The 24,493-nt window shown below is 37.2% G+C and overlaps 1 protein-coding gene across 2 annotated transcripts in view; it reads left to right on the forward strand.

Moving 5' to 3' along the window:
- Window positions 1-24,493, forward strand: part of PARG (poly(ADP-ribose) glycohydrolase) — a 155,889-nt gene that overhangs the window by 74,839 nt on the left and 56,557 nt on the right. For both annotated transcript variants that reach the window (XM_075564169.1, XM_075564168.1), the window contains exons 10-11: window positions 6,698-6,777; window positions 18,495-18,555. In XM_075564169.1, coding sequence (XP_075420284.1) covers window positions 6,698-6,777; window positions 18,495-18,555 — 141 coding nt within the window. The remainder of the gene's footprint in view (window positions 1-6,697; window positions 6,778-18,494; window positions 18,556-24,493) is intronic.

Below are 24,493 nucleotides of genomic sequence, written 5' to 3' on the forward strand. Positions count from 1 at the left end.
CTGCCACAAAATTTACAGCAACTACAGCAGAGTCAACAGGACAATCCTATTAATAGCAAAAGAAAAGAAATAATAAAATTCAGGGCTGAGCTTCAGAAGAGGGAAAATAAGAAAACTATGGGAAAAAGTAATGCTGCAAAAAGTTAGTTCTTTGTAAGGATCAACAGAATCGATAGACTGTTGGTAAACCTAACCAAAGAAAGGAAGGAACAAATTTCAATAGGAGGGATGATGGATGAAAGAGGGGACATTACAACAGACCCTAATGAAATCAAAAGGATCATTCCATAGTACTACAAAGGCATTCAACAACTTGGAAGACATGGACAAATACTTGGAAAAACAGTCCTTCCCTAGACTATCCCCAATGGATGTCAAGAATCTCAACAGACCCATATCAATAGAAGAAATAGACTAAATTATCAAGGGATTACCAACAAATCTCCTGGACTGTCTGGACAGGAGTGGGAAAGCAAGGGCTGAACACCTCTACAGGACGGAAAGCAAGCCAGAACAAAAGGTACAAGATAAGACAACTGGTACCAGGAAGTGAGACCAGATGTTCCCAGTACAAAGGAAGCTGCAAGAAGCCAACAAACAATCCTCGAGTGACTAGACCCTTATCTGCTAATTGCCACACATTTTAGACATTCTTTACTGCCCCTCTAACAACCTGCTTCCCTAACTGCTGGGTGCGACTTCCCTGGGCTACTTGCTAGTCCTTGGAACCTCGTCCGGGAGCTTCTTTTCTAATAAAAAGCTGTTACAGACGCTTAACTTTCTCGTTCTTTCTTTGTCCTCATGCCTCCGTTTACCTCTCATGGATCAGATGGCTTCACAGGAGAATTCTACCAAGCATTCAGGGAAGAACTGTCACTAATCTTACACAAACTCTTCCGGAACATAGAAAAAGATGACAATCTCCCGAATCCTTTCTATGAAGCTAATACAACTCTGATACTGAAACCGGGCAAGGATCCCACAAGAATTGAGAACCATAGATCAGTATACCTAATGAACATCTACACAAAAAATCCTTAACAAAAAACTGGCCAACAGAATACAAAAGTATATAAAACAAATAATTCACCATGACCAAGTGGGATTCATACCAGGGATGCATGCATGGTTCAACCTACGAAAGATCATTAGTATCATTCACCACATTGACGTGAAAAACTCTAAGAACCACATGATAATATCAACAGATGCGGAAAAAGCATTCGATAATATCCAACACCCATTCCTGTTTAAGACATTGAAGAAGAGAGAAATGGAAGGAAAATTCCTCAAGGTAATGTAATACAAGCTATATATGAAAAACCAACAGCTAACATGGTAGTCAATGGAGAAAAGACTAAAACAATCCCACTGAAAAAGGGGACCAGACAAGGATGCCTCTTCCCCCCACTTTTATTTAACATAGTACTGGAGGTTTTAGCTTACAGCATATGGCAAAGAAAGGACATCACAGGTATTTGCCTGGGGAAGGAAAAGGTGAAACTATCGTTATTCACAGATAATATGATTTTATATATGGAAAATCCCAAAAGCTCCACAAGGTGAGTACTGGAAGCAATAGAGGAGTTTGGCAGAGTGGCAGGATATAAGATCAACAAACAAAAGTCTATTGGAATGTTATACACATCGGATAAGACCACAGAAGAGGGGATCAAAAAGGTGGTAACAAATGCTGACTCATAGTGACCCTATAGGACCAGGTAGAACTGCCCCTATGATTTTGGGGACTAATTCTAGAGTAGTCATATTTTCTTTTTTAAATAACTGTTTTACTGGTATTTAACATTTTAATTAATATATATTTAATCATTTTATTGGGTACTTGTGCAACTCTAATCACAATCCATACATACATCCTTAATAAATATATTTTTACATGTATGCAATTAGTGGTATTGTCCATTGAGTAAGATTTATTATTATCGTTTGCTGTGCCATGTCTGATAGCCTCCATAACACCCCCAATTATTATTCTCCCACAAAGACCTACTTCTGAAGAGTAGTAGAAAAAAATGGTGGTAAAAATAAACTTCAGATTCTTCAAGTTCCTACAATTGTGTCCGAAATACCATCATATATTTACCTTGATTGCTCCTAGAGCTGATTTTCTTTTATAAAAATCATTTTATTGGTGGTCATGAGAGATTTTCAAAAAATAGGAGCTTGAGAAGAAGGTCCATTGAAAATTCGATATCTTTTCCTAGCTGATAGGCTAGATCAGAACATGTTTATAGGTACAGAGAAGAGATAAGAGCTCAGGACACATGGAATCCAGAAACAGGATGGGAGTAGCAATACCAGGAGGGTGAAGGGAAGGCGGGGAGAGGTGGGAGAAGAACAGGGAACTGATCACAATGATCACCACATAACCACACTCACACCCCCATGGGGGATGAACTACAGAAACCATGAGGGAAGGGAGACCGTGGTTGGTGTAAGATATGAAAATAAAAATAATTTATAATCTGTCAAGGGATCACAAGGGTGTGGGGTGGAGTGAGGGAAAAGTAGGAGCTGATCCTAAAAATTCAATATAAAGTAAATGTTTAGAAATAATGATGGCAACATGTATGAATATGCTTGATACAATTGATGTATGGATTGTTATAAGAGCTGTAAGATCCCCCAATAAAATGATCTTTCAATAAAAAAATGTTCCTTTTACATATGGTTTCTAAAAGATCAGTTACATATTCCATATGATATATTGAATAGTTAGCATTTTGCCTTTTTCTTTGAGGAGTGCCCATTTATGATTATAATTCCTGGTCATTTGGAGTTTTATGTGTGTGAGCAAATTTAATGTAATAAGAGTATGGTTAGCTAGTTGATTGAATAAGAAAAATAGTGTATGTGATAGGAGGCTGAAGGCAATGAATTCAATAAGCCTTCTCTTATTTATTGTTGTGTTCTTCCAGCCCTCTTTAGTTATGTTAAATACCCCTGACCTTTTCCTGTGCGTGCTTTTCAGGGCCAAAGCATTCATATAAAAGCTTTCAATGTGATTAGCATTGATGCTTCTAAGATTGCTTGGAAACTAGATGGTCAGAGATAAATTGTGGGTTTTATGCATTTACTTCTTGCCTGAGTTTACTGTGCGCTGGGCTATATGGCAGAATGCCTCACAGGAAAGCCAGAAACGACGTTCTGGCTGTGTTCCAGATTATCGTCTGCTTCCATTTTTAAGTAGAGGTTTTAGTGCTTTGGGCTTGATTTACTGTGTACTAATGGGATTTATTTTTAACTTGAAAAGAAAAAATCACATGGAAGTTGTGTGTGTGTAGAATACAAATCCAGTAAAGTTACTAATATTCTTTTCATAGAAATATTTTATTAATATATTTCTCTTTATATCTGGTTAGAAAAACATCAGTTAATAAGTATCCGACCCTTGAATTACTTCATCATTGAAAATAGCCTTGTTTAGGTCAAAGTGTATTTGCCTGACTGGCTTTTTTAATTTGCTTTCTTTAATAATCTGTAATTGTCATTCAGATGTAGAGAGGCTATTGTGGCCTAAGTTGATGTGTATATTTACATGCATGCCTGCTGGCTAAAAATACTGAGTGGTAAGCTGAGGCACGGAAGGAAAGTGGAGTTGAGATGAGTGAAGTTAAGAGTGACTTTATTAGAGCAGGGAAAGAGCTCCCGGGCCGGTTCCACGACCCAGCCGTTAGGTCAGGAAGTCACCCCTGTCAGCTGGGCGGTGGGACATGTGATAGGGCCTGATTAGGGAGGTATGTGCTGATATGGCGGAGGGGGCTTATTGGTGCTGCAGCTGCACGGTCTGAGTCAGGAGATGGGTTAGGAGCAGATCATTTTGTTTTCCAAGACCAGCTTCTTGGAATGTGGGGCAAGGGGCTGCAAAGTACAGAGCTGGCCTTGGCAGCCTGGGGGAAGGGGCTGCACAGTCCAGCAGGTCATTTTCCTGGAGAGCTGGGGGAAGGGGCCGCACAGACCAGACCCGGCCCAAACACTCCTCACCCCCTCCCAAAGACAGTGACCGGATAGATAATTAGGTATTGCTTCTTATGAGAATGTCTCTCTCCAAATCTGCCTCTTTGAGTTTCTAAATTTCTGTCTCTCATGAAGTCTCTATGTTTCCCACTCTACCTATTTCTAACCCTCTTTCTGTCTACATCTCTCTTTTCTCGATCTTCCCTGCCCTATCTGGATGTCTCTTTCCTTTCTCATTCTCTTTTTCAGTCCTTTCTCTGTGTTTTGGTTTCTTTTCTCTCACTTCAAAGATTGTCCCAGCACTTCAGTCTCGTGAAGACTTCACTCATGCTGTTTGCCTATTTATTTCCCTTTCCCCCCTCCTTTGTTTGGCATATTTTATCTTATTTTTAACAGTTTTATTGACATAATTCACATATCACACAATTCAAAGATTTAAATAACGATATCCATGTATCTGTTTTCTTTTTTGTTTTATTTGCTTAACAGGATAATTCACTATATTTGAGTTCTAGACCTATCACTTTGTAATTTCACATCAGCCAAGTCTAAGAAGTGGCCCATGGTTTTAAATCTATTTAGTTTCTCCAAAATTTCTCTCTACCTTATTCCTTTGCTTTGTCAGAAATATGGGAAAAACATATTTGGTTGAGTAGTGATTTGAAATTAGGCTTATAGTAACTATAAACTGAAACTATAAGCAGAATAAATAAATATTCTATTGTATTTCTACTTAAAAGATTTGGTTTGGGCCTGCAAAATAAGCCATAGGCTCATTTGTAGCGGGTGATGACAACAGCTGTATAGTCTTTCAGTAAAGTTTTTCTCACTAGTGTAGCAAATCTGTAGTCTTGAGAGAATCCTCAAGTTAACTATTTTCATCATGACTGAGAAGTATGTGAACTTTAATATGATCTTACAAACAGTCCATCACATAAAAAAGCTTGGGACATATGTTTATATATTTTTATGTGCGAAAGAATTATTTCTTAAAGCCAATAGCCATTTATTTTCCGCACTAGTAACAGTTCTATTGGAGAGCAATTTTTCCTTTAATTGAACTACATAGTATATCAATTCATCTCTAAAAATTGAAATAGGTGATGGCTATTTTATATTCATATTGCTTCCCTCTCATAAGTAGTAAATCTAGAAAGAAATTTTGCCTAGATCTCTTAGATACTCATTTAGCAAATGAATATTTATTTGATATAGCATGTTCAGTTAAACGGCCAGTGACTTCGTTATTTTCACTTAAACACTTCTGGTTGGTATGTTAGAGAAGAAACCAAGTTGAATCGTTATAGTCTCAGAAAGCCTTTCTTTTAGCAGGCAGTAGAAGTCCAGAATATGTGTGTTAAATATGCTTAAATGATAAGTTTTTTTAGATGAGTGACAATTGCTGTGTACAGACTCTTATACTCTCTTTAAAGCATTAGATTTATAGATTTGATTCAAATACAAAATTCTGAATCTAATGTTAGTACCCTTTTAGTAAATAATCATTCATATGAATTATGTTTTTAGAAGTTGAACTTGAACACATAACTTCAGGTCATTAGAACAAAATCATTTGAAAGCTTTCCTCGTTTGTTTCAGTTGCTCAATAGGTTTTACTCATGGAATTATGTTTTTTCTTTCTGAATAGTTACATAAGTCTTTTCTAACCATGAAAAATTCTATCCATTGCAGCACTTATTGTTAGAGTTTTACTTGCAGCATTTTGGATTTTAAGGCCAAGAGTGTATAACTAGAGTCAGTTGAATAATACCCCATCATTTATAACCACAGAATCTCTATAGTTTTTAAATACCTTTCAAACATTAGCTCTCATGCCCAAAGCATGCTTTTGTGTTTGACATCTTTTAGTGAGCTACTTACTCAGGTCATACACTTATCCAGCCTTGCAGCTTTTCTTTCCTCAGGATAAATTGCATTATGTGTTACCACTAACAGTGCCATTCCATTTCAAAGAAAATGAAATTAGGGAGTGCAAAGCCCAGGTTACTGGAAACTAGATGACACAGATCACTGTTTTTGCTACCATGCAGAGGGCATATTTGTTTAATAACCAAGGCAAATCAGCCCCCAAATATCTTGTCATACTTGCCTCTTTCTCCCCTGTGCTCAGTATAATCAGATGTGGATTTGTTTCAGAAGCCATTTTTGTTTAACATCTAAATATTTAGTAATGTTATGAATTATTTATAGTATTTGCCTTTGGGAAATAACCATGCATTATTAATTTGCAACCCTAATTGACTTTGGGGAACCAGCTGGTGCCTTCTCCCAAGGCAAGAGCTATTAGAGAAAGAAGCTATTAGAGAGCCACCTGACTTGAGTGGACAACATTGAAGAATCCTTGAATAAGTTGGTTTCAGACCTCCCTTTATGCCTTTTGAATCTAAATCATTTTTTAGTTCTCTATAATTGTATATCACAGTTATGTTCTAGAATGGTTTCTTCCACTCTGATGAAAATAGAGATTTCTTCTTTGTTTGTGAATTGATGATGATGATGATGATGTTTATACTCTCGAGTCTACTCAGACTCACAGAGACTCTATATGACAGGGTAGAATTACCCTATTAAAATTTTGTGGGTTTCCAAGACTTAACTCTTTATAGGAGTACAAAGCCTCGTCTTTCTCCCTGTGACTCATTAAAGTATTTTAAATCATCTGCCCCTGATTTTTTAATTTTTGTTTTGTCTCTTTCAGGTTGTTTGAAGGACGTTCATCAAGGAAACCAGAAAAGCTTAAAACACTCTTTTGCTACTTTAGAAGAGTCACAGAGAAAAGTAAATTCCTTTGATTATAATTACAATTTTTTTGTAATTCTGTAATTACAATTTTTATCCTGATAGTTGCAATTCAGATCAAGTAACATGTCAGGAACAGTGTGTATTTAAAACACACATCCAACCCAAACCATGTTGAAGCAGTAATAATTTACTATTATAATCTAAGTGTGCATTGTGTATATGTGTATATATGTGCTGTGAGTGTTAGGAGGGCTATGTAAATGATTTGTGTAGGTCAACTAGACATTGCCTTTCTACGGAACCTCCTTTTTTTTCCCTCTTAAGCCATTGGTAGAGTCCCATATAGTTAATGTGCATATGTCATTCTTCTGTCTTGGACCTTGATCATCTTGCTTTCTCAGAGGCTAACATAGCAACAGAAGCAATAGTGGTAAATGATTAGTAGTCACCAACTGATAGTGATTATAACTAAATAATTTTATCTTAGGAGTTGGGTGATCGTGGACATGGTTTTCTGTGTCTCAGTTTCTATAGCTATAAAATAAAAATTATAATTATCTCAGCGGACTATTGTGAACATTTAATGATTTAATGCAAGCATTTCCATTTAAGAAATGTAAAACTCAAACCAAACTTACTGCCATCAAGTTGATGCCAACTGTGTTAGGCCAGGTTGACTAGAGAAACAAATCCAGTGACACTCATATGTATAAAAGTTTTATATAAAAAGTAATTAGTTATCAAGAAGGTATCTTAGCCCAGTCCAAATCAAGTCCATAAGTCCAATACTAGTCCATAAGCTCCTCGTCAGACTCAAGCAGCCACATACAGTGATGCAGAATGCAAGAAGAACACAGGTCGATGGGCTCTGTAGAGTCATGTGGATCTGAGGTTGTTGGAAACATGGCAGGTTTCCAGATACGGCAAGGTTCTAGCAACCCTCAGCATGGCCAGCAATTAGGAAGGTGAGGGCGGAGAGAGAGAGCAGTTCCCAGTGTCTCACACCTTTATACCATGAAGGAGTCACCAAGCTGTGACTTTGGGCAGGTTTGACTCCAACCCTACACTACTTTCATACATCTTCAAGTTGACGTAAAATTATCTAACTACCACACTGACTCACAGTGACCCTGTAGGACAGGGTAGAACTGCCCCTGTGAATTTCTGAGATGATAACTCTACAAGAGTAGAAATCACTTTATACTTCAGAGCAGTTGGTGGTTTCAACCGAGTTTATAACCACTCTGCCACCTTAACAGATGTAAGCTATTATCAAAGTAGCTTTTCTTACAAGTTGATTCTACCGAAACCAAACTTACCTGCTATCAAGTAAATTCTGATTCAAAGCAACCCTGTAGGACAGGGTAGAACTGCCTACATGGATTTTTGAGACTGTAGCTCTCAAGTAGAAAGCTTGATCCTTCTCTAGAAAGTTGGTTCTAAGGCAGCGGTTCTCAACCCTTTCACAGAGGTCGCCCAATTTGTAAAAGTAGCAAAATTACAGTTAAGAAGTAGCGACGAAAATAATGGTATGGTTGGGGCTAACCACAACATGAGGAACTATGAAAGGGTCGCAACATTAGGAAGGTTGAGAACCACTCTTCTTAAGGGAATTTATGAGATATTTTTGTTTCCTTAGAATCAACTTTTTAGTAGAAAAGGTCAACCTGGATGAAGGAAAATGATCCTTTGTAGACTGGTCATGTAGATTGTAAGGTTCTTAATACACATAATTTAAATTTTAGGTGAGTTTTCTTATACCCTTTCTTAGATGGGCAATTTTCCTGAATTATGATAAACTTGGGCATATTTTCCTCATGAATGTAGTGTTGGACACTTTTTGGAAAGAAGTTATGTTATTAAGATTTTGATATTTTACTATAACAATCATGCTTCGTTGAGAGAAGATTAATTCTTAATTCATTGGATTTTGTTTTTATCATCTGTACTGAATAAAATATTAAGGAAAGTGTAGGTTCCTTTGTAATAATTTGTTAAGAAGGTACACTTTTGATATTTTAAATCAATATAGCTAAGCTTCTCAGGGCTAGAATTTGTATAAGGCATAAGCCTATTAGGGAAGGAAAATTGAAGTACCATACTTTACAATAAAATAAATGATAGAAAAGTAGTAAGAATGCATCATTTCAAAGGTGGGAAACTTGTGAGACCCAGAAAAGCAAGGAAGATCTGTTGTTCAACTCTCACAGGTTTCAGTGTAGAATGAATTCCGTGATTATACCACGTATTCAAAGTCACTAATCTTTCTAAATTTTAGTGTTCTAGACACTTCCAGGGAAAAGCTAAAAGTTGTTTTTTTACACTAGAAAAGTTAAAATTGCCTTAAATTACCCTTATTTGCTTATTTTTAGTATCAAATTAAATTACACATTGATTTGTAAATACTGTATATACTAAAGTATAAGCCAACCCGAATATCAGCTGAGGCACCTAATTTTACCCCCAAACTGCATTAAAAATGTGCTGAATGATCGCTGAAGACAATGGGTAAATAAAAAATGTGGTGAAAAATGTGATGGTGCCCTGCTATCAAAAGATATAGCTTCTGGGGTCTTAAGGCCTGAAATAAACAAGCATCCGTCTAGCTGAGAAAACAACAAAACCCACACGGAAGAAGCACACCAACCTGTCACAACATGATCACTGAAGGTAAAGTGGGTGTATAAGCAAATGTGGTGAAGTAAGCTGATGGTGCCTGGCTTTCAAAAGATAAAGCATCTGGGGTCTTAAAGGCTTGAAGATAAACAGGCGGCCATCTAGCTGAGAAACAACAAAAACCACATGAAGAAGCACACCAGCTGTCCCGACAGGATTGCTGAAGGCAAAGCTGGTGCATAAGCAAATGTGGTGAAGAAAGCTGATGGTGCCCAGCTATCAAAAGATATAGAGGTCTGGGGTCTTAAAGGCTTGAAGATAAACAAGTGACCATCTAACTGAGAAACAATAAAGCCCACATGGAAGAAGCACACCAGCCTGTGAGATCATGAGGCATTGAACGGATCAGGTATCAGGCACCAAAGAGAAAAAACAAAACAAAACCATAGCATTGTGAATAAGGGGGAGTGCAGAGTGGGGATCCAGGGCCTATCTGTGGCCAATTGGACATCCCCTTGCAGAAGGGTCGCAGGGAGGAGACCAGCCATTCAGGGAACAGGGTAGCAATGATGAAACATACAACTTTCCTCTAGTCCTTGAATGCTCCTCCTCCCCCTACCCCCCACTATCATGATCCCAATTCTACCTTACAAATTCAGCTGGACCAGAGGATGTACACTGGTACAGATAGGCACTGGAAACACAGGGAATCCAGGACAGATGAAACCCTCAGGACCAGTGGTGAGAGTGGCAATACCGGGAGGGTGGAGGGAAGGCGAGGGAGAGAGGGGGAACAGATTACAAGGATCTACATATGGCCTCCTCCCTGGAGGACAGACAGTGGAGAAGTGAGTGAAGGGAGATGTCGATGGTATAATATATGACTAATAATAATTTATAAATTATCAGTGGTTCATGAGGGAAGGGGAGTGGGGAGGGAGGGAAAAATGAGGAGTGAATACTAGGGGCTCAAGTAGAAAGCAAATGTTTTGAGAATGATGAGGGAAACAATGTACAAAAGTGGATGTACCCAGTGGATGTATGTGTAGATTGTGATAAGAGTTGTACAGCCCCCAATAAAATGATTTAATTTTTTTAATGTGCTGAAAAATTGGACTTATACACAAATATATCCAGAAGGTATTTTTCCCTGCATTTTCACTATGCATGTTAATTGAATCCTTAATGAATATACAGAGAATTATTGTTAAACTTTCAGCATGTAAGGCTAAAACTTGAGAAAATACTTAGGGTAAAAAAGAGGTTTGCAATGTAATAATTAATGGCATAGAACAATGGTTCTCAACCTTCTTAATGCCGTGGCCCTTTAATACAGTTCCCCATGTTGTGATGACTCCCCCAACCATAACATTTTTTCATTGCTACTAAATAACTTTAATTTGGCTACTGTTATGAATTGGGCAACCCCTGTGAAAGGGTTGTTCAACCCCCAAAGGGGTCATGACCCACAGGATGAGAACTGTAGGTATAGAATTTCTAGAGCCTACTTATAGAAATCTATTTAAAGCACCATAGGTCATCCATCTAGGATATCATAAATCGTAAGAATTATCATTATTTAACCATAAATAATGGACAAAAGGAGCTTGGTGGCATGTTGGACTGCTAGCCACAAAGTTAAGTAGCTCAACTTTACCAGTCACTCCTTATGAGAAAAATGAGGCTTTCTGTTCTCAAAAAGATTTACAGCCTCAAACCTAAAGGGTCAGTTCTAATCTAGCCTGTAGGGTCTCTATGAATAAAAATCAACTTGATGGCAATGGGCTTGTTTTTGGTTAAAAAGGAAAAAGAACTACTCAAGATGGGGAGTATAACAGGAGACCTTTCCCACAAAGCTGAGAAATTACCGGACTGCTGAAAAGAGGCAGCAAAGAAGCTCACCAGCCTGAAAGACCTTAGCTCTGGTAGAAGGAAGGGCAAAAGTAATCTCTTCTGGGAGTTTGAATTACAAGACATCACTTTGGTATGTGAAGTCATACCACCAGTGTAGCCCACAAAATCCTGCAGCAGAAAATTTGATTAAGACTGATGTCCAATCACTCTGCTCCCAGATGGCACTTGGAGACAGAGTAAATTTTCTCTGGAAAAAGTCCACTTTAATCCAGACAGACAGTAGTAACAAGATCCCTTCAGTTAAAAAACATATCCCATTTTCAGAATTTAATACAGAAACAAATTTGCCTTTTAGAATTAGGACCAACTTTTCACTGTTGTTAAATATTTATATATTGCTTTTGTGATTAGACTCTTGAGACTGGAAGGTTTTAAAGAACCTTCTGAATTAAATTATTTTCAGTATAAAGTTATCTTTTAAATGAAGTTCTTAAAAACTGGTGGTTGACATGAATTATATATTGTGATTTTATTAAGAGAAATGGTGATTAAAATGCACTTTTCTAGAATATAGAGTGTTTTTATACATAAGATGTGATCTCAAGGCATTTAAAAATTATTGTATCTAAGAACTATATTCTTTGACTTTTTCTCTTGCTTAGCTAGCAACACTTATTTATGAATTATTCTTTGTTATTCTTAATCTTAAGTGTCATTTAATGCTCTTCTATACTAAGTTTCTGAATGGTGAGATTGACATTGGTTTCCAATAGATTTGCTTCTATAGTGTTTGAATAGTTTTGAGTAGTGAAGTCTTAAAGGAAGTTAAATATCTAAAGAATGTTTTAAGGCTCATACTAACAAGATTGTTTTATCTATTTATTATATTCTTAGTATTGGAATTGACAAGAAAAATCAAAGAGATACAAATAAGGCATCATGTGGAAGTTCTTAACCCCACTTTAGATGATTTGACTTCCGATTCGTATTCCTGAGACAAGGGTAGTAGTTGTTTAATGTTGATTCCTACACGTAGTGACTTGTCACAAATGAAAATCTAGAACTGTCCCAAAGGGTTTCTCCCATCCCCCAACATTTTTTATAGTGATCAGGTAGAAGTTTATTTATTGGTTCATTGGTTTGCCTTCAACAATTTAAAACAATTTATCAAACCTCAGTGACTTGCATCTATGTTCTTAAGGTATAGCGGTCTATAATTGTCTACTCTGGTAATGTTTTAGCCTAATTTGGGTAAAGGATTATGCTCACTTTTTAAAATTAATTCCGGGGTTTGCCTTTCTTTTGTATATTCTGAGTAAATTTGGTGTCAATTGTTTTCTGAATGTTTGGTAGAATTCCCTGATGGCATTGTCTGATCTTGGACTTTGATTGTTGTTGAGAGATTTTTTTTTTGAGAGAGAGAGAGAGAGATCAATGATTTATTTTCTTACAGGTCTGTTTATTTTTTCAAATCAGTATGTGTTAGAATTGGTAGTGGGTTTCTAGAAATTTGTCTGTTTCTTGTTGGCTTTAAAATCGGTTGCAATACAGTTCTTCATGGTGTTATTCATTTTTTATTATTTCATTTGGTTTTGTTGTGATGTTGTCCATTTCATTTATTAATCTTGGTATTTGCCTCTTCTTGTCCTCATTTAGGCTTGCCAGTAGTTTCTCAATTTTGTTAATCCTTTCAAAGAATGTTGGTCCTTTCTATTGTTTTTCTATATTCTGCTTAGCTTATTTCTTCTATAATTTTTATTATATCTTTTGGTAGCTGATGCAGTATTTTTCTGATTTTCTAATTGTTAGAGATGTTTGATATATGTGGTGATTGGGTTCTCTCTTCTTTTTTTGATGTGTACATTTACACGATTGAGTACTGTGTTGTGGTCCAAATGTTTTGATGTGTTACATTTTTATTTCCTTTTTTTTCTCAAGTAATTAAAAAAAAACTTAGTATCTTCACTTAACCAGTAGTTTTTAAGCAGTTAATACCAAGTAGTTTGCTTTTCCCCCTTTATCTTCCTATTTTTTATTTCCAATTTTATAGTGTTGTGATTTGAGATACAGTGGTTTGTTTATATTGGTGTTTTTAAATTTATTAAGGTTTGCTTTGCGGCCCTGCTATTGTCTGTTATAAAGTGTTCCATGTGTACTTATATGTCTTAGCGATAAAATTGTGTTGTTCTTCTATGTCTTTGTGGAGTTTATTTCTAGCTGTTTTGTCCTCCTTTTTGTGTCGCATGAACTCTACAATTATTGTAGTGCTGTCTATTTCTCTCTATGAGTTTTATTTCTTTCAGGAAATTCAAAATACATGAATACATCTATACATAAATATCAATATTTACATAGTATCTAAAGCATTATGTAAATAAACACATAAATATGTTTGCTATTATTTCTTCTTGTTCCATTGTCCTCTGTTCTCTGTGTGGTCCCCTTTCCCTTGGGTTTCCCCTTGTTAGGCGCCATCAGTCAGTTCTTCTCCATATGCTCCATAGGACGGAACACTGCCAGTCCCCATCATCCTCACATTGTTCTTATGGCTGAGCCCACTGATGTAGTCACTGTATCACTTTCTACAAGTACCATTTAGTGACACTAATTACATGGGAGTTGAATAACTATTTTCACCCTCGTGTCCCGTTCTTTGCCTTTTTTAAAAAAAACATTTTATTAGGGACTCATACAACTCTTATCACAATCCATACATATACATACATCAATTGTATAAAGCACATCTGTACATTCTTTGCCCTCATCATTTTCAAAGCATTTGCTCTCCACTTAAGCCCTTCATGTCCCTTTCTTAATAACATGAATTCCTGTCTAATTTTTCGAGTTCCTCTTGTCAATTTTATTGCATATAGATAGTATTTAACCAGAGTATAATTCTCAGAGCACTTATTTCTTTAAAATTAACACAATGATAGGTTCTCAAACTTATTTAGCCACTATTCCATTTTCCAAAAAAATTATTTAGCGCACTTGCCTCCCCTGCTCCCCTGTCACACTCTGGCAATTCAAAACTACTTTTGTACTACAATCCAGGATAAAGTTCAGGTACCTGCTTTTGTGTCCATCCTGGATCATTCCAGTGCCCCCAATATCACCCACTTTGGGAAACACTGAGCTATACTATTGGTTTTTAAGAAGACTCCAATGAGTTACATTTTTAAGATTTCAAGATTACCTTAGGGCATGAATTCCCAGTCCATGAGAATTTAAAATTGTTTTGTTTTCCCTTTTTTGATCTGGAATCTTCTGTAGAACCTCTCATCAAAATGTTCAGTAATGGTAGCACTCTCAAGTTCTTCTGGCAAAGGAAGCAGTTGTTCATGGAGACAATTAGCTGTAGGTTCTATACCCTCCCCCTATTCCTGAGTTTCCTTCTTCCTCTATCCCTCCAGGTGTATAGTGACTTTTTTCCCTGGATGGATGATTGCAAGCTTTTTTGAACCCCCAGGCAATGTACAGGGAGATAGAACAGAAGCACTTAACAAATTATTAGGTCAGTTTTCTCTAGTGCCCCACAAAACTATAAATGTCTAAACCAAGGAATCAAATCTCAGGAGCTCTTTGTGGATGGTGGGGATGGGGCATTAATGTAAGCAGCTGTTCAAGTATTTACAAGTGTACACCTTTTTTATAACAATTAAAATAATTGATTAGCTCCCCTATCTTTAAATCAATGTGGGATTTCTTTTTTTTTAAATCACTTTGTTGAGGGGGGCTCTTATAGTTCTTTATTTATCATTTTATTTGGGTCTCATACAACTCCTATCATAATCCATCCATCCATATATTGTGTTAAGCACATTTGTATATTTACTGCCCTCATCATTCTCAAAACATTTGCTTTCTACTTGAGCCCTTGTTATCAGCTCCTCATTTTTTCCCTTTCCTCCCCTCTCCCCCTCCCTCATGAACCCTTGATAATTAATAAATTATTATTTTGCCATGTCTTATACTGTCCATCATCTCCCTTCACCCACTTTTCTGTTGTCCGTCCCCCAGGGAGGGGGTTATATGTTGATCCTTGTAATCAGTTCCCCCTTTCTATCCTCCACCTTCCTGGTATCGGCACTTTCACCTCTGGTCCTGAAGGGTTCATCTGCCCTGGATTCCCTGTGTTTGTAGTTCCTATCTGTACCAGTGTACATCCTCTGATCTAGCCAGATTTGTAAGGTAGAATTGGGATTATCATAGTGGGGGGGGGGGAAGCATTCAAGAACTAGAGGAAAGGTGTATGTTTCATCACTACCCTGCACCCTGACTGGCTCATCTCCTCCCTATGTAAGAGGATGTCCAATTGCCTACAGATGGGTCCTGGGTCCCCACTCTGCACTCCACCTCATTCACAATGATAGGACTTTTTGTTCTTTGATGCCTAATACCTGATCCCTTCAACACCTCGTGATCACACAGACTGCTGTGCTTCTTCCATGTGGGCTTTGTTGCTTCTGAGCTAGATGGCAGCTTGTTTACCTTCAAACCTTTAAGACCCCATATGCTATATCTTTTGATAGCTGGGCACCATTAGCTTTCTTCACTATTTTTGCTTATGCACCCGCTTTGTCTTTGGCGATCCTGTCGGGAAAGTGAGCATGATGGAATGCCAGTTTAATAGAACAAAGAGTTCTTGCATTGAGGAGTACTTGAGTTGAGGCCCACTGTCCATCTGCTACCTCAATACTAAGCCTATAAATATCTGCACATAAATCTATTTCCCCATCATAATATATAAATATATTTACATATGTACATGCCTGTATTTAGACCTCTATAAATCCCCTTTGCCTCCTACTTCTTTCCTCTGTTTTTCCTTTTACTTTCCTCTTGTCCCACTATCATGCTCAGCTTTCATTTGGGTTTCAGTAATTCCTCTCGGTTACATTGCTCTTGATCAAGCCCTATTACACTCTCCTCACCATTGATTTTGGATCACTTGTTCCCTTGTCCCTGGGTTTGTTAACACCACTTCCTTTACTCACCTCCCTTTCTCCCATGTCTCCCCACAACCATCGGTCTGTTGTTTTCTCCTCTAGATTGTTTATCCAGCCTATCTTATCTAGATTGACCTGCAATGTGGAATTTCTATTGCTATTACCCACCACTTTTTCCCTCTTTCCTACCTTTATCGCCACTGATAAACTTTGTTTTCTGTATCTTTATCTTTTTTGTCCTTTATTCAAGTGAGTCATCCAGTATTTGACTTTTTGTGGTTTATTTCTTTGACTCTATAATGTCATCCAACTCCAACCACGTTGTATTTGTGTGTGAATAATATGTAGTAAATGCATCAAGATTGTATTTAACCTACTGGCTTAATAATGGTCCCTTGAATGTTGTAACACATTTTGTATATCCATTCATCTATTGGTGGACATTTATGTTGTGCCCAGTTTTTGGTTATTGTGAACAGTGTGCAGAACATTGTTGTACAAGTCTCTACTGTTAAGACTTTTTATATATACCTAAGAGTGGTCGTATGGTAGTTACATTTTGTTATTCTGAAGAACTCCCACGTTGTTTTCCTTTCTTTGTATAACACATATAAGCATCACTGGTTTTGCTTCACTAGTCCCCCTGTCATTCCTACCTTGAGTATATTCCCTAATGCTTGGGTTCTGTGATTTAGTGAGACATCCCACAGAAACTCACAAAACTTAGGACTTGTCTCACGTAGTGGTGGCAGCTGTTCAGTTCAAAATCTGAGGCTCGTGCAGAAGCAAGCCAAATGCCAGACACAGAGCCAGAGGCAAGTCAGATAACAGAAGTAAAGGATATCCAAAAAGCACAGTGGGTCATTTTGCTTCTACCAAAATTTAACCAGGAAAATAGGTGGTTCTGGTAACTTGTGTCTTCTCACTGTCATTGATCCTACTTGGCTAGTTGAGGCAGAAATGGTCAGAGAAGTGACTTTCCTGCCACGTGCAACCTGTTGTTCAGCTGATCCTTATCTATCCACTGTTGCTCCTTGCTTTCCTCTCTAGTGGTTCTCAACCTTCCTAATGCCTTGACCTTTTAGTCCAGTTCCTCATGTTGTGGCAGTCCCCCAACCATAAAGTTATTGTCATTGCTACTTCATAACTGTAATGTTACTACTGTTGTGAATCAGGCGACCCCTGTGAAAGGGTCATTCAACCCCCAAAGGGGTCGTGACCCACATGTTGAGAACCGCTTATCTTAGGGCTTGCAACTCACAGGTTGAGAATTGCTGCTCTACTCCCTATTCAGAGTCCCTCAAAACTTAGTACCATATCCTTGTATTCCTTGTTGTATTTATGGGGCAGGATCAGAACAATGGTCTTTATGCTGCCATCTTCCAGAATTCTAATCCATGTGATTTTGAGTTGTTACTCTTTGTGACCGAGAGAATAGACATGTGGATTTGCTCTTAGGAATGAAATGGTTGTCGAGCTTCCATTGGGACTCTACCACCACTCAAAATAATGGTGTCTGACATCTTGCTTATTGCTTAAGAATTTTCTTTTAAACAGAAGGAAAAAAATAGACTGATGTTTTCAGTTTATTTTTTGGTTTGAATCATATAAATTATTTGTGGTCAGCTTATGTATTGGTAGTTTTTGCCACTGCTTTAATAAAATGAACATTTAAAAAATAAGTAAAATTAATCAGAAATTATGTGTGATGTTATCAATAGAATTTTGCTCGATCCTCTCAAATCTGTTACTACTGGAAAGATATGTAATCTTACTTTACCAAGGTAATAGAGCACAATAATTTCTTCTTTCAACTAAAGCACATACTTACATATTTAAGCCCAATAATTAGCCATGTTAATTCCAACATATATGCCAATAATTTTCTGTTTTAATCTTAAACATTTTACTTTGTTATATAAATGTGTATCTATTTGCTCTTCTATGGTTTTAGGTTAAGGTTTTTCTTTGAGAAAGAATCCTCATTTGAATTCACTTTTGTCTTAATTGCATAACCTAGATCCTTTGTGTTTTGTTGTCTTAAGAGTATTTATTTTAGAAAATAGCACCCGAAAGTATTGGCAATCAAATTAAAGTGTAGTGCTCTTATTAATTTAGTTTTATTTAGCAGGGACATAACTAATTTATAGCAAAGATTCTTAATGTAAGGATATTATCTTAAATTGATCTTCTATTGCATTCCAACACTAAGCATGGTATTTCTTAACTGGTTTTATAATCATTTTGAAACATTTCTTGTTGTACTGAGTATATATGATCTGTCTTAAAATTAAAATTTAATTTGAGTATGTTTTTCTTTTATTTCTTTTGTAGAACCTACTGGGTTGGTAACGTTTACAAGACAGAGTCTTGAAGATTTTCCAGAGTGGGAAAGGTAACCATAAAAAATAATCTTAAAGCCTTAGATTTAGAAGGGCTGTTTTACTATAAAAAGATTTATTTTGCTGCTCCTTGGAAAATGGCATTTCAATCTCTAAAAACCCTGGTGTCAGGGAGTTCATGCTTACAATTGATTCATCGTTAGGGCTCATAGCTAGAAAGAATCCTTTTGAATCAAAGTCTGAAACCCTGTGATTCCCACCCCTTAATTCTTTGTTTTGAAATACAATCTTGTTAAAATTAAGGAGTTTTGTTTGTGACAATACTAATATTAATTGAAACACCAGTATTTAAATGTTCTTCTTTATTTTCTACATTTTGACAGTGCTTGTATTTCATGATTTTTCCTTTCCTGATAACAAATTCTGTGAAACTTTTGTTGAACTAAAATGATGTAAGCAAGTAATTGTATAGAGTGACTTGAACTCTGCAATTTGGCTACCCATGTGAAATATTGCCATATTTTATAGAAGTTGCTACTTTGCTGGTGTTTTTCTTTACTTTTTTGTTGTTGTTGAGTTTTTTAGTCTTTAAGTATTGATTAAATAAGCTTAAACAACCTGAAAGTGGGGGTGTGCAGAGGGGGATCAAGCAAAAAAAAAAAAGGAGAACAAAAAATAGTATTTGGAAGGCTCATGGTATATTAGAGATGAAAGGGACATCAAGATGTCATCTATTCCTGCTGCCTACTGAAAATATCCATTTCCTCTATAATCCTTCAGTTAGCTGCTTTCATTTACTAAAAGTCTTTCAAATGACCTTTTCAAGTCCTGTACCACTGTCCCAGGTTTTACCTTTGGATCTACAATACATGAATCTGTTTTTTTTAATTTAAGGAATTACACTCTTCTTAAAAATACTTTGTGGACTTACCCCCACCTCTGATAAAGCTTAGAGTCATTTCTTCTCCAATTAAACCTGCTCATCTCTTTACTTTTACATATAATATAGAATGTAGCCCTTCATCCCTGCTCTTGACATGACTCCTAGTATTGGCCCCTCTTAAAATACGGTGCCTACCATGAAAGTAACACTCTGCCAGAGCATTACTTTTCTTCGATCTTCTTCTATTAGTCTTTAATAGAAATGCAGATGTCATGCATTTTGGTATAGATCTTGAAATACCATTCAAAGATCATATTTTTAATTCAACTCGGGATCTGCACTCTGTATGTGAAACGACACTCATTTGTAATATCACCATATAGGAGAGATGAGAGAGATGCAGAGATGAGTGGAGCTGCGATGTCACTGAAATGCCATAGCTTTGCCTCTAAGTCAGGGAAAGATGTTCCCTTTTAAATTTTTTAATTTTATAGGCAAAATTTAGCTTGTTACATTTTTCAAACTATTTAATTTTATTGAACTCATTTCTGGTTTAGCTCCTTTGTAAGTTGAGTTGGAAAATGTAATTAAAATCCATGTCCCAGATTTCCCTGAGCCAGAATGTGCACTCACTTAAAGAAAGGGGATAAAGAAGAGAAGAACATTGTTGGTGCTCCTAAACGTATGTAGCTAAAAGGCAGAAACAAGTAATGGGCTTTTCTTAATTCCAAGTTTCTGGCATGTTATAGTTAACACCTGGTTACCAGTAAACACCTTAGCCAGTTGTAGTAAACATTGAGGGCCAGAATAATAGGGATCTTTGATTCCTGGGACAGACATGTGGAAACTGCCTAGACCAGTGTTTTCCAAAGTGTGAGATTCCAACCCCTGGGGCGCTAGAACAATCCAGTGGGCCTGCAGAAACATATACCTAGACTTTATCCTGGGTAATGGCCCATAGTACAAAAGTTTTTCACTGTTAAGAGGGTGCTGAGTAATTTTTTTTTCCTGAAAAGGGGGAGGCGGGTCAAATAAGTTTGGGAACTTGTGGTCTTATCCCATAAGGAAATGTAAATGCTTTTAAAAGTATTTCTAATTTTATGCTTTTACTGACACTCTAAGTTGCCAACTTCAGTCATAGAAAATAGTTGACAACAGATTGTGCTTTATGGACAGCCTAGAGATTGGTGGATCATACTTTCATCTTTTCAGTTATATCCTCATTAGAAAGTCTCCCTCTAGAAATATTCTGAGGAATATAGGTCTCAAAGAAGAGTTACAAAAACATTAAATGTATGTGCTACTTTCTACTTTCTATGTGCTATTTGCAAAGTAATATTTCTGGAAATATAGCAGTGGTGAAGAACTTGGACCGTGGAGTTAGACTACCTGGTTACGATACCCTGTGACTTCATTAGCTTGTTAATAGGTGCCATCGAGTGGTTTCTGACTGTGTGTGTGTGTGTGTGTGTGTGTGTGTGTGTGTGTGTGTGTAAAAGAAGCTTTATATCAAAGAGAAATTGTATATTAAGAAAACAACCCAGTCTAGATCAAAAGTCCGTAAGTCCGGTATTAGCCCATATACCCAATATCAGTCTAAATTTCTCTTCAGACTCACATAAGATATACCATGATACCCAATGCAGGAAGATCACAGGACAGTGGGTGGAGAGGCTTTCAGATCCAGTGGTGCGTGCATCTCAGTGTTGGCATGTGGCTCTTCAAGTTCCAGGGCTCTTGCTGCCATCAGCATAGCTCTCTGTGACTTGTCAACAGGAATGTGAAGCAGAGAGAGAGTGTGTCCCACTTCCACAGAGGCAGGAGAGGAAAACTCCCTGGTTTCTGACTCATTGAGACATTTACAACGGAACAAAATACTGTCCCATCCTGAAGCCATCCTCACAATTTTTGTAATGTTTGAGCTTATTATAGCCACTGAGCCATTCCATCTTGTTGAATAGTTCCTGTTTTCTTACTTCTCAGAGACATTCTAGCTGTACTGTTATACTTGTTTGTGTTTTGGCAATCTTTGGTACTTTCAGTATTCTTTGCAAACTCTATAATTGAGATGCATCAGTTCTTAGATTCTTCTTGTTAATTATCCAGCTTTTATATGCATATGGGATTACTGGAAATACCATTGACTTGGGGCAAATGCACATTAATCCTCAAAGTGACATATATGCTCTTTTGTGTGTGTGTGGGGGGCGGATTTCTGCAGCCCTTGTGGGGTAACATCTTTGTTCTTTTTAACCCTTAAAGAGGTCTTGTGAAGCAAATTTGCCCAATTCAATATGGATTTTGATTTCTTAATCATTGCTTCTATGAACTTTGTGGAGGTTAAGTAAAATTAAATGCTAATGTTAATATTTGTTCCATGTATTATGATGTTTATTTGAGTTTTGAGTGTTTTTGTTTTCTTTATGTTGGAATGTAGTCTATCTTTATCAGCTGAGTGCCTTGAGTCATCATTTTCAGCAAGCATGATTATGTTATCTGAATATTCTAGGTTAATAGTAGGTCTTCCTCTATTCCTGATGCTGTGTTCTTCATATATTCCAGCGTCTCAGATTATTTGGTCAACGTACATGTGGAATGAGTGTGGTGCAAGGATTTGACCCTGATGACCAACACCTTTTTGATTTTTAATCATGTAATATGCCTTTGTTTTCTTGAAACAGATGCCTCTGGGTCTATGTGCAGTTTCTACATAGCACAATTAAGTGTTCTAGAACTATTCCTCACAATGTTATGCATAGTTTGCTATGATCCACATAGTCCAATGCTTTTGCCTAGTCAATAAGCATCTCCTTGGTGTTCTCTGTTTTCAGCCAAGATCCATGTGATGTCAGCAATGATATACCTCATTCTATTTACCCTTCTGAATCCAGCTGGGCAACTCCCAGTTGATGTACTGCTGCAGTCGTGTTTTAACTATCTTGAGCACAAGTTTACTCATATGTGCTATAAATGATGATCTTGTTAGTTGGCATCAGGTTGGTTCCATTTATAGTGACCCTAAGTACAATGGAACAAAACATCACCTGCTCCTATGCTACCCTCACAATCGTTGTCATGTTTGAGCCTGTTGGTGCAGCCGCTGTGTCCGTGCATCTCATCCAGGACCTTCCTCTTTTCGCTGCCCCTCCACTGTATCAAGCGTGATGTCTTTTTCCAGGAACTGAAGGATGTCTCCTGACAACTGGTACAAAGCATTTGAGACCAAGTCTCACCATCCTTGCCTCTAAAGTCTGGCTGTACTTCTTCTAAGAGATATTTACTTGTTCTTTTAGCAGTCCATGGCACTTTCAGTATTAAACACATCAATTCTTCAGTTTTCCTTATTCAGTGTCCAATTTTCACATGCATAAGAGGCAGTTGAAAATACCATGGCTTGGGTAAGGCACGCCTTAAGCCTCAAAGTAACATCATTGCTTTTTTCAATACTTAAAGAGGTCTGGTGTAGCAGATCTACCAGATGCAATGGATCTTTGATTTCTTGACTGCTGCTTCCGAAAGCATTGATTGTGGATGAACAGGAAAAAACCCCTGTTAATGATGCTGTTTTACGCCTTCCTCATGCTTTTGAGGCACTCTGCTCTGGAATAGGCACACATGTGCTTCTTTTCAACTGGTCAGCCAGGGAGCTGTCTTGCACTTTGCTTGGAAAAGACAAAGTGAGCTCCTTCAGCACAGCATCAGTTTGTTGACACTGCTTTCTTGAGCTACCCTCTGAAATTTTCTGTTCAGTTCTTTTACTTCATCATCTCTTCTGTTTAGCTACTCTACATTCAAGAGCAAGCCTCCGAGGCTCTTCTGACATTCACTTTGGTGTTTTCTCTTTCCTATTTCGGTGATTATCTTTTACCTAATTCATTTATGGTTTTGATGTCATTCCCCAGCTCATCAGGTCATTAGTGTGCAATGCATCAAGTACTCAAGGTTGTATTTTGGCTCTGGTGGACTTGTTTTCATGTTTTTCAACTTCCACCTGAATTTATATATGAGAAATCCATGGTCAGCCACTGGTCTTGTTTTGCCTAATGATTCTGAGCTTCTCAATTATCTTTCTGCAGATGTAGTCAGTTTGATTTTTGTGTATTCTATCTGGCAGGAGCCAGGTGTGTTGTTCCTATTTATATTGTTGGTAAAAGGTATTTGCAATGAAGGAAGGCATCATTGGTCTTGCAAAATTCTGTTATGGAATCTTTAAGTGTATTTCTATCACCTAGGCCTTCTTTTCAAATACCGTTCCTCCCTCTTTGTTTCCAGCTTTGGCATTCCAATGCTTATTGCATATTTGATCAGTTTCAAACTGAAGAAGTTAAATTCTTTATTACTAGTGTTAGTGAATGATTTGTAAATTTGAATAATACTTGTTTAACTGGATTTCTTTGTTGGTGTATTCATTTTACCCTCTCAGCGACAGCATTGTACTTAAAGATAGCTCTTGAAATACTCTTTTTGACAAACAATGCGATTCTATTCCCCTTGAGTTTTTCATTACTAGCATGAGAAACCATGTGATTGGTTCACTCAAAATGGTCAATGCCAGTGCAATTCAGCCCACTAGATCCAAGAATATTGATAGTTTTATACATCCCATTTCCTTTTTGAAGACTTCCAATTTCCTTTGATTAATACTTCATCATTCCATGTTCCAATATTAAGAGATGTTTCAGCTGTTCCTTCCTATTTTAAGTTGTGCCCCATTAACAAATGAAGGTTCCCCAAAGCCTTACTCCTCCATGTCATTAAGGTCACCTGTATTTTGACAAAGTTGTATTTTGAGTTCCTTACAACCCGAGGGGCTCATCTCTGAGTACTCTGTCAGACAGTGTTCTGCTGTTACTCTTCAGGTTTTCAGTGGCTAATCCCTCAGAAGTCAACATCCTGTTCCTTTTTCCTACTGAACTCTTACATTGGAAGCTCCACTCAAAGTTGGGTACCTTGGGTGATTGAAATACCAGTGACATAGCTCCCAGCAGCACAGCATCACGCAAATCAGCACATATGACAAACTAACAGACACATGATCTCTACTTAAATGCTTTTTGGGCTTAGATTACTTAGTTTCTGTATTTGCCCCCTCTATCTACATGATGAGT

Source organism: Tenrec ecaudatus, chromosome 12, assembly GCF_050624435.1.
Source record: "Tenrec ecaudatus isolate mTenEca1 chromosome 12, mTenEca1.hap1, whole genome shotgun sequence".
Classification (NCBI taxonomy): Eukaryota; Metazoa; Chordata; class Mammalia; order Afrosoricida; family Tenrecidae; genus Tenrec; species Tenrec ecaudatus.